At 37.5% G+C, this 15,352-nt stretch overlaps 1 protein-coding gene across 2 annotated transcripts in view; it reads right to left on the bottom strand.

The window, feature by feature from the left end:
• Positions 1-2,885: 2,885 nt before the first annotated feature.
• Positions 2,886-15,352, bottom strand: part of EGLN1 (egl-9 family hypoxia inducible factor 1) — a 34,515-nt gene continuing 22,048 nt past the window's right edge. Inside the window, exons 2-5 of one of the 2 annotated variants that reach the window (XM_053938321.1) lie at positions 11,140-11,259; positions 8,784-8,920; positions 7,374-7,441; positions 2,886-5,621 (exon numbers count right to left, since the gene is read on the bottom strand). In XM_053938321.1, coding sequence (XP_053794296.1) covers positions 5,557-5,621; positions 7,374-7,441; positions 8,784-8,920; positions 11,140-11,259 — 390 coding nt within the window. In that variant the 3' untranslated portion in view covers positions 2,886-5,556. The remainder of the gene's footprint in view (positions 5,622-7,373; positions 7,442-8,783; positions 8,921-11,139; positions 11,260-15,352) is intronic. The other variant, XM_053938322.1, reaches the window with a different exon arrangement.

Raw genomic sequence — 15,352 nt, 5'->3', positions numbered from 1 at the left:
TAGGAGTCAAATCTCTACACTTTAGTTACGATGGCTTCATCTTTTTGCTTTTAAATAAAACACAATAGAACCACATCAGCCTTTGAAACAAACCCAGGAGAGGAACTGGTTTCACCCTGGCAAACCACACTGACACAGACAGACAAGCCTACAAGGAGCACTGGATATTCAGAATATTCAGAGGTGAAATTTTACTTCCCGTCTCCAACAGTATTTTAAAGAAATAATGGGTTTCAGTTCACACACTGAAAGCATGTGTCTTTTATCACAGCTTGCCCGGGTGTGATCCTGGTTAAGTTGCTAGCCCAGCTCTGTGTTTTACATCCCGCCCGCTCTGATGTGAGGTATGCCCTGCAAACTTTTAGCCATATGGAAAGGATAGTACTAGGCTTAGAGGCTAAATGAGCCAGTCACCACTTCCAGCATTTATCACTACGTTATATACAAATATAGTTACAATAATTTCTCTAGAAGACCCCATAAACTACTACCATTAGAAGTTTAATCCCAAGCTGCATATTTAATAAGAGGAAAGTCCAACAACTTAATTTTGGAATACAGACAAGGAAACCAGCTCCTAGTTCAAGTAAAGTCATGAACATCTCATCTTCAGAGATAAAAATTTGCTTTGTTTGCAACACACATACATGAAGGATGGATGGGATGCATCAACTGTCTTTTCTGAGACAAACACGTCGTGCATTCTTTTTCCCCACACGTCATGTTCCTCTCAAAGCAGACACCTATAGTATATTTTAAATTGGACTGTCCCATATTCCTCATACCCACCCAACATGTTGTATCTTGGTCTCACGTGCCAGTCTCTTCACATCCTACTTTACCATTTCTATTCAACTCATTACTTCCTCCCTCTCCTGCTAAAGACTTGAGCCTATCCCCAATGGTCTGGCAAGTGACATCTCATGTGTCCCATCCACTTTTAGAGCCAAGTCATTTGGGAGCTATGAGTTTGGGGTTCTTTTTTCGTATTTCAGGAAAGGCATAAATGTTCTGTATATTCATTCAGCTTCAAAGCCATTAGGAAAACCTTGATGAAACTCAGTAAGTGGTAGTAAAAGTGAACAGAGCAAATTCTCTGGAACTGGTTTTGTCTGGTAGGAGAGAGGACCTTGAAACCTGCTTCTGTCAGCTGCTATCCACCCCTAAAAGACAGGGTCAAGCAATTCTGATGCAGATGTTCCAGAGTGAACACAGCTCCTGCACAAAAAGACTTCGGTACATGTGCAGCAATTACTTACATTCAAGCTTTACAAGTGAAAAAAGAAAAATAAACCTGACAATGGGAGACCCAGAGATCCATACTTTGACCCCCATCCCCTCCAAACAGCAGGTGAGATCCAAATCCAGCTAAGACCCATGAATTTCTTCAAAGTCTTTGCTGCTCAGTACTCACAAATTCCTAAGTATTTGCAAGAGCATGCCTATCTGCATGCCTTCAGGCAAGGTACAAATGCGAGACTCTTGGAGCTTTGTGACTTTGAGTTTGCTCTTGTCACTTGGCATTCTCCTCTCTTCTTCAAAGCATTCAGCATGCACAGAAATGGCACTTTTCAGTCTAGCCATACTTACCAGTCTGATGGAGATGTGATTTTTCCACTCCTGACCTTGAAGTGGTCAGCAAAGCCAGATGTTTTACATATGATACAGGCTGTCAGCTCTCAAATCGGCAAATGTCTTTTCTGAGAAACACCCAAGAGAAACACTTCATTTTCCCTGGTGCAGTGTTTGAATTTACTAAGCAAAACAATCCCCCTGCATATTGTGCTCAACAATGTGGTAATTTAAAAAACAAAACAAAACCCAAACCAGGTCTACACAGAATGGTTGCAAGAAAGGCTTCTTCCTTGTTCAATGTAAAACTAGGATGGGGAAGATGTACTTTCAAGAGAACTTCTAAGAAGTTATACAGCACTGAACATGGAAAAAGCTTCAAAGCACTTTACCATCAGCTCAGTACTGCTACACTTGTGTTTCAACCTAAAAAAATGCCAAGAACTATCACCTTAGAGAAGAAATGAGCACAACTGGAACCCAAGTGCCATGACAGGTGCACTAATGCTGGAGACTCATCTGAAGATCCAGGTACCTCTTTCTAAACTAGCTGAAGACAGACAAGCACATGCAGGGGGCTTTGCAAAAGCTAGAGTGATGTCAGAAGCACAGCCAGACACTGTTTCCTTGATAACCATACAATTACTACAAAGCTCGTCAAAAGAGGAGGAATATTGTGTGCTATCTCTAACAGTTTTGCACCTGCAGACTCTACCATTCTTCTGTCCTCTCTCAAGGGCCCATAATTCATTGGGAGCCATGTAAAACTGAGGACATCCCATTAAACCTTACAAATCCTGTTTGAATGTGACTCATTCTTTACCTCACATACCTGTCAAAAGTGGTGAAAAAACTAGAGCTGACTCTACATCATAATCACTCTTCAGAAAGCCTAAAGAGGGTCCTGTTTTTGAGGGAGGAAATCATCAGGAAAATGGTGACCACACCCTGGTAACTGTAGGCAGTCTAGAGAAAAAAAAAAAGTCCCAGATCCTTCTCCAAAGCAGAAACAGCTCTGATTATAAAAAAAAAAAACACCAACCAAAAACCACCAAACCAAAACACACCACCAAAAAAAAAAAAAAAAAACAACCCCAAAAAACCACTAAAAACACAACAACAAAAAAATAACAATGCAACCAAATATACCAACCAAACACCCACAACAAAGCAACCAAAATTCCACACACCCCCTTTGTCAGGAGGCATTCATAACTTAGTTGCTACAGAGTAGTATTAAAAGTTACAATGAGGGGTGGCAAGTATCTTTTAGAAAAGGGAAAAAGCTCAAAAATAACCACATAGTTTTCAAGAACCTTTATACATCATCTTTTTTAATTAGATTAGCTTTACAAGCAACTTGAGCTCTTTCATAATGAACACTGCTTTTGAAATTACACAACTTTATAGGCAACCTGTAAATGAATCCTGAATTTCTTTGCCTGCTATAGATAAAGGTCTCATATTTCACAGCCAGCTAACATCATGAATAAAAATAGCATTATGAAGCTTTATTTTTAACCAGGACTAGACACATACAGATCATAAGACAGTTTAAAAAATAGTTTTAAAACAAGGACCTGCTTGGTGATGCTCAAGACTGAATATTCAACTGACATGAAATGAACAGTTTCTAAAGGACATGGAAGAAATGGCTGACCTGATTTGTTGACCCTGTTGTAATGACTTACATGGAGTGAAAAATTAACCACTTTTTAAACCTGTCTGGCAAGCACAAACTTACAGTGTGATTAGAATTTGATACGATGTTTAACTGCAGCAGTTTGAATTACAGAGGGACTGAAATGACTTTAAAGGCTTATGCTTACATTTCTAAAACAAAACCAAACTTCTGTTAAAGGAGTACTAATGAAGATGAAGTCGAAGAGGTGACTTTTTTGCTTGTTTCACTGGTAGCCTAAAAGCACTGCAGACCAGACAGTAATGAAGATTTGCACTCCTTGGCCAGGTTGGCAGAGGCACTTACAGTAAAGGTATCCTGTCTGTTTTACTGGGAAGAAAAGAGGAAAGAGGAAGAGAACTGTACAGGGCAAGAACTTACTAAAAAAGGAAAAGTGAAATCAAAACAAAACTGGGATTTCTGTTGGTTCTCCTAAATGATATACCAATACTGAATTTTTCTCCCCTTCTGTCAGTTTGTTACTGAACAATTAGCTTTTTCATGTTTTACATGAACAATAGTAATGTTTTTAATAAAAAATTACTGAGCTTTCCATAGAAAGGGTCTTTAATTGAATACAAACTATACAGATGCCAAAATTGTCACAAGTTGTAATATATACAGAAATATTTCTGTACACTCACATTGTTTTGGCTAAGTAAGGAAATAAGGGACAGATAGAAAACTGCAGTGGGTAAGGTGAACAACCCCCAAACTCCTGTAAATAAGAATGATGTCTTTGATAAGTTTGCTTTTGTTTTCTCAAGCTTTTAAAGCTCAGGAAAGAAAAAAAAAAGAAAGAAGAAGAAGAAAAAAAATCTGTGTCCAAAACATCCATTTCATAAAAATAAGAATATCACAGTTTCTGCACATCTCACTTTTATTCTGTGATATCCCATCTCCTGGATAAAATAAAAACAATGTAAAAGAAAGTAAATGTTTTCTTACTAAATATATACTTCAGTATTGATCAAAAGGCAGTGCCTTTTTGGGGAAATCCTTCAGCAACAGTGAAAATTTAAGGATGCATTATTGCACAAGGAGCCTACAGAGTGATGCACTTCAGTGTGCTGACCACCTCCTTGATACTATATAATAGATCAAGGTGTCAACTTACAGACTGCATGGGACACCAACATTTGAAAAGGAAATTTAAAAAGTGAATTTTAGGTATTCTATTAACTTATATACAAAGGAAAGAGGGGTGGCAAGTATCTTTTAAAAAAGGGAGAAAGCTCAAAAATTTCTGTCAAGTAAGTAAGGAGGTTCTGGGTACCTCTAATAGCCTAGGAAAGCCCTTGTATATTCTTGTAATTTGATGGTATTTACTAGGTCCCCAAAGCCAATGACAGCAACCAATAGCGTCATGTTTACTTAGTGCCAGTCATTTAGAAAAAAAAAAAAAAAACAACAAAAAACAACCAAACATCCCCCCTTCAAAAATAAAAAAAAAAAAGAAACCAAAGAATAAAGAAGAGACTTCCCCTCTGTGGATTCAACATAGAAAAACCACAAACTGAATGTTACTAATAGCAAGATACTGATCTGCTTTTGTTAATAAGGTTCAAGAGAACATAGTCAAAAAAACCCAAAAAAACCCCAATATACAGCAGCAATCTTTAAAAGTTAAGATTAGTGTGAGATATGATATAAAATAATCAGATTTTTAGCTGGTAATTAAAGTGCTCCTTTTCTGAATTAAGTTGTAAAAAAAAATTAAAGTGATTATCAGTTACTGGCAACCCTTACATTAAATTAGGTCTTTCATGGCAGAGGAGAACAGTATGAACAGTTTTACAAAAATAGATCCATGTTATAGTGGAGAATACTGTAATTTTTTTCCTTTTTATCAGTTTTTCTTTTTTTTTTTTTTTTTTTTAAGACTCAATTTTGATAAACTGTACCTGGTAATACAAAAATTACCCAAAATTCAAACTTTTACCATATAAAAAAAAGGGAGAGATGAAATGGATTCAGCTGGATGACAGGTCTGGCAAAATATAAGGATGGACAAATTCTATGTAGGGCACTTATTTATGTCCAGATGCATATGGTGTTTCTTAACTGATTGCTTATCTTCTTCACATAAGCAGTCACAGGCCTGGAGTCACAATCACATAGTACAATGCTTCAGCAGTCAAAGAACCTTCTTTTTGATGCAACATTGAAACACTGTTTGCTTCCGTATTAAGATGTTGGTTTGTTGTTGATTTTCCTTTATCTTGTTATTCACATTCAAAAGTTAATAGACAGCATCAAGATTTATCAGGGCGAACAGCAAGGGGAGTTGCTAAATCAAAGGCTTATAAAACATCTTTCCCAACTGAGTCAGAAGGTTTATTAAGTTCAACCCTCACACCTTTTTCACCTGCAGAAATATGAAAAGGAAAATGATATTTTTCAGCATTTATTGAAGTACAGTCTAACATCACTTTCCAGAATAAAGTTTTACTATCAAAACACAATATCCTATAAGCAAGAAAAACTCACACATATTCTGCATAGCTTTATTTAGACTGACACTTATCCAAAAAATGAATAGGTTTCTATTTTATGACATTTTATTCTATAATTTCATGTATTATTGTCAGTAGAAAATAAATTGCATCTGGCACAATTCTTGCTGCAGATACAAAGAATGCAATTATAATTGTAAATGAAAACTGAAACCACAACAATATGGTAATTTAAACCCATTACAGAGAAACCAATACTGAAGGAGGAAGAATTTCTTCACAGAAAGGGTGATTAAACATTGGAAGGAGCTGCACAAGGAGGTGATGGAGTCACCATCTCTGACAGCACCAGTGCCATTGTCTAGTTGATAGGGTGGTGTTCAGTCATAGGTTGGATTTATGACCTCAGAGGTCCTTTCCAACCTAACTGGTTCTGTGATTCTGTGAAATTTAAACAACCCAGCCTTCCTTCCTTAAATGCCTGCAGTTTAGGGGGACCCTGGAAAGGGAGGTGGGCAGAAGGGGGAGCACCTTTCCTTCAGGCTTGAGCCCCCCCCGCCCCCAACCATTTCTTCGCAGTCCCTTTGAAAGGGCAGCAGCTGAAGCTGTGCAGAGGCAACAAAACAGCTCTGATCCAGCAAGGCTGACTCCAGGAGCTGCAGAGTTGCACACTTGTGACATGAAGGCCAGCTCAGAGACAGACAGGCTTCCTGTGGAGGCCCGGCAGGCTGACTGGGAAGTCAACTGTTCCTTGCCAGGCATGTGCCATCAAGCAGTGGGACAGCCTGCCCAGCTGGAGCTAAGGGGCTCTCTTCGAAAGCCAGGCAGGAGCCACTCCCAAAATTCATGGTCACTGAGAGCACCAAGAGGGGCTGGACTGAACTGTACACAGCTCTGGACTGCTTAGGAGCTCCAGACAGCAAAGAATGAAGTCTCAGCTGGAAATGACTGGCACACGTTTTTAACATCATTGGTTTCAGAGCTCTTGACAAAGCCATGTTCATGTGTGTGTGCACTTGTTGTACACCTGATTTTGGTTTATTTTTAAACTATTGTAACAAACACAAAATTGTCATGTCAATTACAAGCATGACAGAAGTCCTAGGCCATTTCTCCTTATAATGCTAATTTGAACAGGAAAATTAGATCAACTTCCTTTTGGGGGAGAAGCCAGAGAAGGAAAACAGATGCTAGATAGGTGAAATTGGAAATGAAGGAAGTAAGTCCATTCTTTGACTACAGATTTTAATTTTAGGCTTCTGTTTTTCCAATATAAAAATTCTAGTCAAGTAAAGTTGTATTCACTTGTTGAATCCCTATATTCGATCAAAACTATTTCAATAGCTCTCAGTTCTGCAGTGCCTTACAGTCTCTGGTGTATTTATCCTCCACATACATTAGGGAGACAAGAGTAGGGAGAAACTGTATCCCCCACATAAAAATACTGAGCAGCCACAGGTGTTAAAGGAAGTATAAGCAGGACAGGCATTGACCTGGATTTCATGAATCACTGCCCAGGAGTTCAATCCCTGGGTCACCTCCCGTGTAAAACCTGAGTTATGCCACTTTCTCTCTCTTTTTGTGCAGAGGGTGGGCCAAGGAGATGAGGCTAGACTTACCTACTCTTCCACAAAAAAATAACAATGATATTAAGAAGAGCTTACCTGTTAGATATTTCACTTTAGCTCGTGCTCTTTCATCTGCATCAAAATACCAAACTGTTATTGCGTACCTAAGGAAACAGAAGAAAAAAGAACTTCTGAACTATGAAGCAAAATACCAATGAAACACTTGACATGAAATACGACCTAAATTAGATGATACTTCCACAATCTGACAGAGGAAAGTTTTCATAAAGCAAGCAGTGGGTTTTATTTTTTTTTTCCTACTAGTAGCTATTATCTGAAAAGTCCCTGAAAGGGTGATACTGATGCTCTAAGTTTACACTCTTTTCCCCAGTGAGTTGCTATTTATGGCTCTTGTCCAGAATAAGTCTCTGCCCCCATCACCTTGCCCTGTGACCTCATCTTTTTACTAGGTCAAGTTCATCACTGAATCACACTGCAGTATCATATTTTTTTGGATATTTGCCTCAAGGGACAATTAACTACTCCTTCTTACATGGCTCCTCTGGTTTTCCACTGCCCATAGAGGATTTAAATACAAAATGCCAGCTGTTTAGAAAAGGCTTTAAGGAGCTTTAGTAAATGGCATTGCACCATGACTCTTCTGGGAGTAGAAAGCAGTACAGCTTCTGGAAAAGCTGCAAGAGGATATGCTGAAGGTAGTTTCAAGTTACTTATTGCAAACACAGTTGTGTTATCTCACAGCTCCAGTCAATGTTCAGTACTCTGGTCATCCATCTAAACATGTTAAAACATGAGCAACAGGAAGTCTGGATCAAATCATTTACCTATTGCCACTATCTGTAAATGTCACTTATCATGGGGAGCGGGGGGGGGCAGTCAGTGTGGGTACCTTTAGCATCAACCACTGCCCTGCACTGAGGGACAAAAGAGAGATCAAGTTCCCCCTGTGCTTCAGACTGGGAACAACTCCTCTAATACTCCATAAAAATATTTGTGTATTGATGGTTGTTTCTGTTCCACAACCCTCACCTAATTCCCAAATCAGAATATGGTAGCTTAGCTTGAAAATTACTATTTTCTGACAGCTCTCTCCCCAACAAGAGAGAACATTAAACTGAAGTAGCCAGTCAATCTTCCAGTTACACAGTAGGGTGGTAAGGACAAAGGCAAGTCAGAAGGGTGTAAAGCCACTACAGAGAAATAATGAAGATGGCACCCTTTGGCTAAGTTGAGGCCTGCTCATGGCTCAATGTGCTCCACAGAGTTCCGTCAAGCACATGCTCGGAAACTTCCCACCTACACACTCAGGAAGTTTTCTCCAAAATAAGAGATCAGGCAACACTACAAACTCAGCAACACAATGGAAGCCTACTCATCTGTTATCAGAAACCACTCTCCTTTTTGTCAGGTCATAATTCACAGTGTGACTAATTCCTCATTTCTTCTAAGATAGGCACCATGCAGTAGAGAGTCCATCACTCCTACCTTGTAGCAAATGCTGGTTGTACTTCATGAGGGTTGCGGCGATCAGACCAGAAGAATAGCAGTCTATCAAATTTGGGTTCAATATCAGCAAATTGGGCTTTACCTTCTGGAAATATCCGAAGGATGCCTCCACTTACCTACAAATGAAATATTTTCAAACAATGCTTGAGAGCCATGTCTCATTGTATTTAAAAATTCTGAATATCACATTTGAAAATATTTCAGACACTTGGAACTGAAACAAAATCCTTTATCAGGTGCTATAGAAATTATGAATCTATGGCTTTTCTGTCAATACATTGCATTTTACAAAATGTTTAACACATTTTTCACAGAGTGGTTTCAGAATGCTAAGTGCATTCATATTCAAGTAAAAGCTGTGAGTTAGATGGGGGGGGAACTGATGCATAACTATTAGCAAAACAAAAATGGACAAGACTGATTGATATTACACAGGTGGCTAAAAACACCTGATATAAATGGGAGAAATATTTTATTTCACATCTAAGTTTCACGTTTCCCCATTAAAGAGATTATTTCATTTAACTGTGGCACAAGTTTATGTGTAATTAAAATAAAGAAAGAGTAGGAAACTTCAAACTAAAGCTTGAATCTGTACTGCTCATGGTCAATTTAGATCTCTTCCAGGTTTTTAAACAGTTGAACCTACCTGTGTATGTCTAGAAATAAGCACAAGTAGGTGGGGTTAATTATATTTAAGTCACATTAACTTCTTCCTACTGATGGTGTTGATGTTGTTGAATCTAACTATAGATGGCCACCATAGACCTTCATGTCATAACAGACATAACAATGCAAGTACTAACAAGGCAATTTGATAAAAATGGCAGGGGCATCTGTGATCTAAGTCAGCAAACAAGTGATAATTTAGATCAATTTCTTCTCCTAAAGAAAGTTTGAGATTCTTTTTTCAACAAACAATATACTTGCTAGTATAGTAATTTGTAATTTAAAATAGATTTTGCAGGAAAGAAATGCCTTTGTTCCTAAATTAAATATCCAGCTAGTAAATTTTCCATAATTATTGTGAAAATGCAATTTGCTTGACTTCTACACTCTGGTATGGATTCTTTTTTTTTTTCCCCAAGAGAGAAACCATAAATCAACTAAAAATGCCCCAAAGCTGTACTTTAACATGGGAAAGTGTTATTTTCACCCAGGAATGAATGCACTCACCCCAGAATCTAGGGATATCAATTTAATTCCCTGCTTTTTCTAAACAATAGGGCAAAAGTCTCCTTACTCACAGGTATGATTGCATAGAGCTGTTAGTACAATCAGTACATTTACATGCAAGGATGTTATCATGGCAAAAAAAAAATTCTAATTGCAGGATTCAATCTGATGTGTCAAAGAGCACATCAGAAACAGAAAGCTTGAAGTGCATCCATCTGACTCAGCTTTCTCATCTACCAGTTTTATGCAAGTATCCTATACAGGAAAAAAGAAAAATAACAACTCTTATCTGCAATTTGTTATCCGTATTTGGTGCATGCAATGCAGAATCTGACTGCTCCTATGTACTCTTCTACATGCTACTCTCTTAGCATGATGAAGCATCGGTAGTTTTATCTTGTTTTTTTCCCCATACACTGAAAATAAACTTCTCCATTGTTAATGGCAGAGAAATCAAAGAATTAGGAAAGCTGTCTTTGCATTATTCTTTCATGCTTCCAATACTGCCATTTAGCTACATCTGTTCTTAAAATCTGCCTAGTCCCATTGAATCACTAGGAAAATCCTTATTAAAAATTAACATAGCCACTAGTACTAAATTCTTAGACTACTTGAACTGTGGTATAAATTAGTTCTACACCCTGTACCTACAGTGATACAAGACTTGTGCTGCTTTGAACTATACTGATGTAGCAAAGACTGTAACACTTGGCTTATCTGAAAATGCTCCCAAGCTATAGCATCTTTTTTTAGCATACTCAAATAAGCAATCTAGTTCCACAAACAGCAAACTCAAGAGTCAACAGGAATATAAGGAAAAATTAAATTAAGGATATATGAAATTGCCTTTAATTTCTCTTTGTGTATAGCGAGGCATTTACTACTTTCCTTCAATCTTATTGTCAAGAAGGTCCTGCTGACATCACGCAAATCCTTGAAAATAAATGCTTCATCTCTATCTGCTCTCAGTAAAAACAGAATTTGAGAGGCAAAGGACAACCACAGTTAATACAATGTAAAATCACAACTAAGACACAGAAATAAGGGCATGAACAAAAGCCTCAAGCAAAGGTGCAGTAACAAGTATATATATATATATATATATATACACAAGTATATATGGACGTAAAAACCATTTTAGAATGAAATTATTGCATACCTTGGCATCCCAGTCCTTATTAAGATAGTATATACATGTAACACATCTTCCATCTCCATTTGGATTGTCAACGTGGAGCACGTATCCTGTTCCGTTGCCTGGATAACAAGCCACCATAGCCTGGAGTCAAAGAATCAAATACAAGAATTACTTTTATCTGTGTGTGTGGGAAAAGTCTACATTAATTCTTCAGTAATTAATACATAAGCAATAGAAAAATTAAACCAGAAATAATGTGCAACGAAATTTTTTAGCTATGCTTTCTTTCTAGTTAAAAACTGGTTTAGAACACAAACAGATGTTGACAACAAAGGCATGACAGACACTCAGAGGAACACTTAATTAAGACACGGAAGGTGGGGCTACTCTCATGTTGTGACTAATCATTCACTTCCCTCCCCTGAATGACATGGAAGAGAGGAAGAATGTATTGTGTGTAATTTAATAGCTTCTCCTTGTGATAAGAAATCTTCCAGACTCGAGTTCAGACAGCTATCTTTTTATCTTTTTTTTTTTTCCACCCTGTGTTTCCAATGCAAAGAATTCTTTCTCAAAAAATGTTGACAAACTTCTATTTTTAGGAGACTTTTAGACAAAACCAGTAGCCCATGTTACTCCATTACTCCAAGAGCATTCTTGGGCTTGTGTTTTGTCCTGTACATAGGAGGTCTTTGAACCTTTGTTGAAACAAACCTACATGTACAACAAAAACATCCTTTTTAGTCAAGAAGTGACAAATGGAAACCAGACACCGAGCACTAATCTGCAATAACCTTCTGACATCAAACGACTCCCTGTACAGCAGTGTATTAAACTTCCCATGCTGCACTTTGCTCAGCTGACTTGAAAGACCCCTGGAAGGCAATTTCTAAGTCTTCAGACACACGGATGTGTGTGTGAAACAAAGTGGCCCTTGCTCCCAGATGGCCTGATTAGCTTCATTAGCTATCAGAGCACATGGCTGGTTCATTGCACAGCACATCCCTGTATCTTTATGCCTTTGTGCAAAATAATAATAATTTCACTTTTTTGAAAGAGATCAGAATAAAGTTTTCCAAGTCAAGTCACCCACTGTCATCACAGTACTCAGATGTCTGCATTGACAATATCCTACCTGCAAGAAATCACAGCATGAATTAAAAAAAAAAAAAAAACCAAAACCACCAAAACCAACCAAAAGGCGATTTTCTACCAACAAACCAACATGCTGCTAATCTCAATGACTGCCTGCTGTATGAAAAAAAAAGTAGAAAAAACTTAGAAAAAACTCATATAAGCAAACATTCCTGTCTAGATTTAGCCTGGTTATGTTAGAACTCTTAAGTCAGACCTTTGCATTGCAAACTCTTTCACCTCTAAAGTAATACACAAAAAATATTTTTCCAATAATGTGAATTTTTTGCTTTATACTGGTAATTTAAATTTCCTCCCCCCCTTTTATATGCTATAAATAAAGCTTTCCAGAGTTTGTATTACTTGCAAATGTTGAGGAATACATTCAGTGCAGATAGCTGGATAAACTGTGCTTTGTGCAAACTGAGAAAAAATTTAAAGTACTTGCAGTTCAACCCATAAAATATTTGCATATCACATGTAAGCAGAATGGATTTTGCTGTAGGAGCAACCTTTTAAAAATCTTTATTTCCATATATACTCTACTAATGGAAACAGCAGTTTTTAGTAGTTATGTCGAGGCAGAAATCAGAACGCATTATTTGCCAAGTTGTAAGCCAACTTTAGGATTCTTTAAAGAATCCCAAAAATAAAGCCAAACTTCATTCACATCATTTGGAAGTAACTACACTGCATGAAAAGTACATAAAAAGACAAAATTGAAATATACTTCTCATTTTCATTAGGCACTTCAGCTTCCCAGCCTCTTTACTGTAATCATAATGGCTTTATCATTACAGGCCTCATGTTATGAAAATGTTACACATATCAAGAATGTAATCTAATATTTGGCAAAGTCGTGACTTATCAGTTTTGCTTCAGGAAGATAAACCCACAGAAATCAAAACAGTGATTTAAAGATACCAAATAATGCAATAGGGTTCTGTAATTTCCTTTCTTAGGGAGAAAAAAAAAAGGAAGAAAACAAAAGCTGGGCTGGAAGAGGAAGATATTTGGTTTCCACTGAAAGCCAACACTCTTGACAAAAAAGTCCCATGTACCACATAAATGGTACCAAGCTCTCATGGAGCATGAACAGTGCTGAAAGCAGATCCAAGTCCAACTCTAGCACAGCATTCCTAATAGCAGGAAAGACTTAATTTAAGGGGCTTTGCTGAGACATATCATGCAAATTAAACCCTGACACTAACTGTTGCTCACTATCTGTGTGAAAACAGCTATAAAATTCTCTCAGAATGAGGAGAACTTTGAGATCAAGCAGCTGGAGCAATGTCAATTCTCACTTTAATCACGAGGAGTTAGACTCCAAGGCAACAAAACAGTATTTCACACCACAGTTCTGAAGAAAAAGAGGACCAGCAACACTTTTTGGAATGTCTGGGAAAACACCAGTTCTCACCATCTTCACATAAAGAGCAGCCATATTCATTTCATACAATCATTTGAGTCTAAAATACTTTAAGTGTTTAAAAAGACCTCGTTTTTCACTTCAGAGTCTGAAACTTCTCCTATCATCAACTCCAAGCGACGAGAAACAGTTTTGCTGTGATAACTTATCTAATATGTATTTGTTGTAACACTAAGAATGACTCAGCCCCTAACAGCAAATTGGAAAGCAAATAAATTTGCAACTCAGCTGCCGTAGCATAATATATATTGCCTCTGCTGTGTCCCCAATTAACCCATGATAAGGAAAGGTACAAAATGTAACAATTTATTCGACATGGGAAATACATTGGTTTATGCAACAGTATGAAGTGAGTTCATGCCAAACTGTCATGTAGCCCAAGATTACCTACATGGACAGGACAAAGAAGTGATCCACATAAATAAAAAAGCCTTTGTTGTTGTTTTAACATTTTACAGTATAAATAAGCAAGACATGTATATCAAGAACTGAGAAAAATTTGTATATGTGGCAATTTTTTTCCCCAAACATTGTTAGTGGCAGTCAGTACAGCCAGGCATTTGAGACCTGAAAGTCCAAGATTCCCTAACATTGTGGGCTATGAACAATAAAGTTGCTACGTTTCCAAAACAAAGACCCACCTGTATCATCAGCTGTCCCATAAAAGTAATCAGTTAATTAAACTCAAGGTATTACTTGCATTTTCTTAACAGAAAAGGAACCTCCTCTTTTGCCCTTCTTGGGCATTATTATTTTTAAGCATTCAGTAAATTTACTTTCTGCAAAAAACGTATTTAAGTCATACACTGGATTTGTTCACTCACAGGATTCCTGTGCCAACACTTAATATTAACTTTCTTTAACACAAGAACATTCTGTTTTAGGCTGAGCGTGTCTAGCACACGAGTGCTGTCCTAAGATAACCCCTGGAACTCATGAGTAATCAAGAAAGCATGAAAGTGCCCTCCCCACACTGATATCTGCCCAACTTGTGTCTATCAAGTCTGAAGTACTCACACACTAAAACTCCTGCTGATCCCTATTCACATACAGATGTTCTGTGTGCAAATGTTCTAGAGTCCAGAAAATATGGCCATCAGCTCGAAAAGCAACAATAAGTTGTTAACAGAAGAACTAATTGAAACCACAGATTTTTTGCTAAGAATAGGCATCCTTAGTGTATCAGGCATTACTCTAATTAACAATAAAATGCACAAAGGTAGCATCAGAGGGAATAAACCATAGTCCATACAGTTTTTTTACTACGTAAAGACACATCAGCTAAGACTCAGCCCTGGGAGGCACAGCACAACAGTGCAGCTGAAAACATGATTTCATTTGGGACTAATCTCAGTCTCCTTTCACACAGAAGCATGACAGCCTCTCCCATCTATAAAGAAGGAAGACTTTAAAGTAAACTAACTGAAGCTTTTTCTTCTATCCTCTCCATTCTTCTCACTGCTGGATGCCGGAAAGCTTAGGTATCACTCCTTAAAAAAAAAAAAAAAGGAAATGTCAAAGCAAACTCTTAGGAAAAAGAGAAGAATACCGGTAACATGAGAACGCAAAATTCTATAAAGGGGAAACCCCCCCCCAAACATATAATGGAGAGGATGTGCATTCTATTAATTTATTAAATAAATATATTAAATATATTAATATTTAAACTTT

This window comes from Vidua chalybeata, chromosome 3, assembly GCF_026979565.1.
Source record: "Vidua chalybeata isolate OUT-0048 chromosome 3, bVidCha1 merged haplotype, whole genome shotgun sequence".
NCBI lineage: Eukaryota > Metazoa > Chordata > Aves > Passeriformes > Viduidae > Vidua > Vidua chalybeata.
Note: the sequence above shows the minus strand (reverse complement) of the source record. Positions and strands in the feature narration are given on the sequence as shown.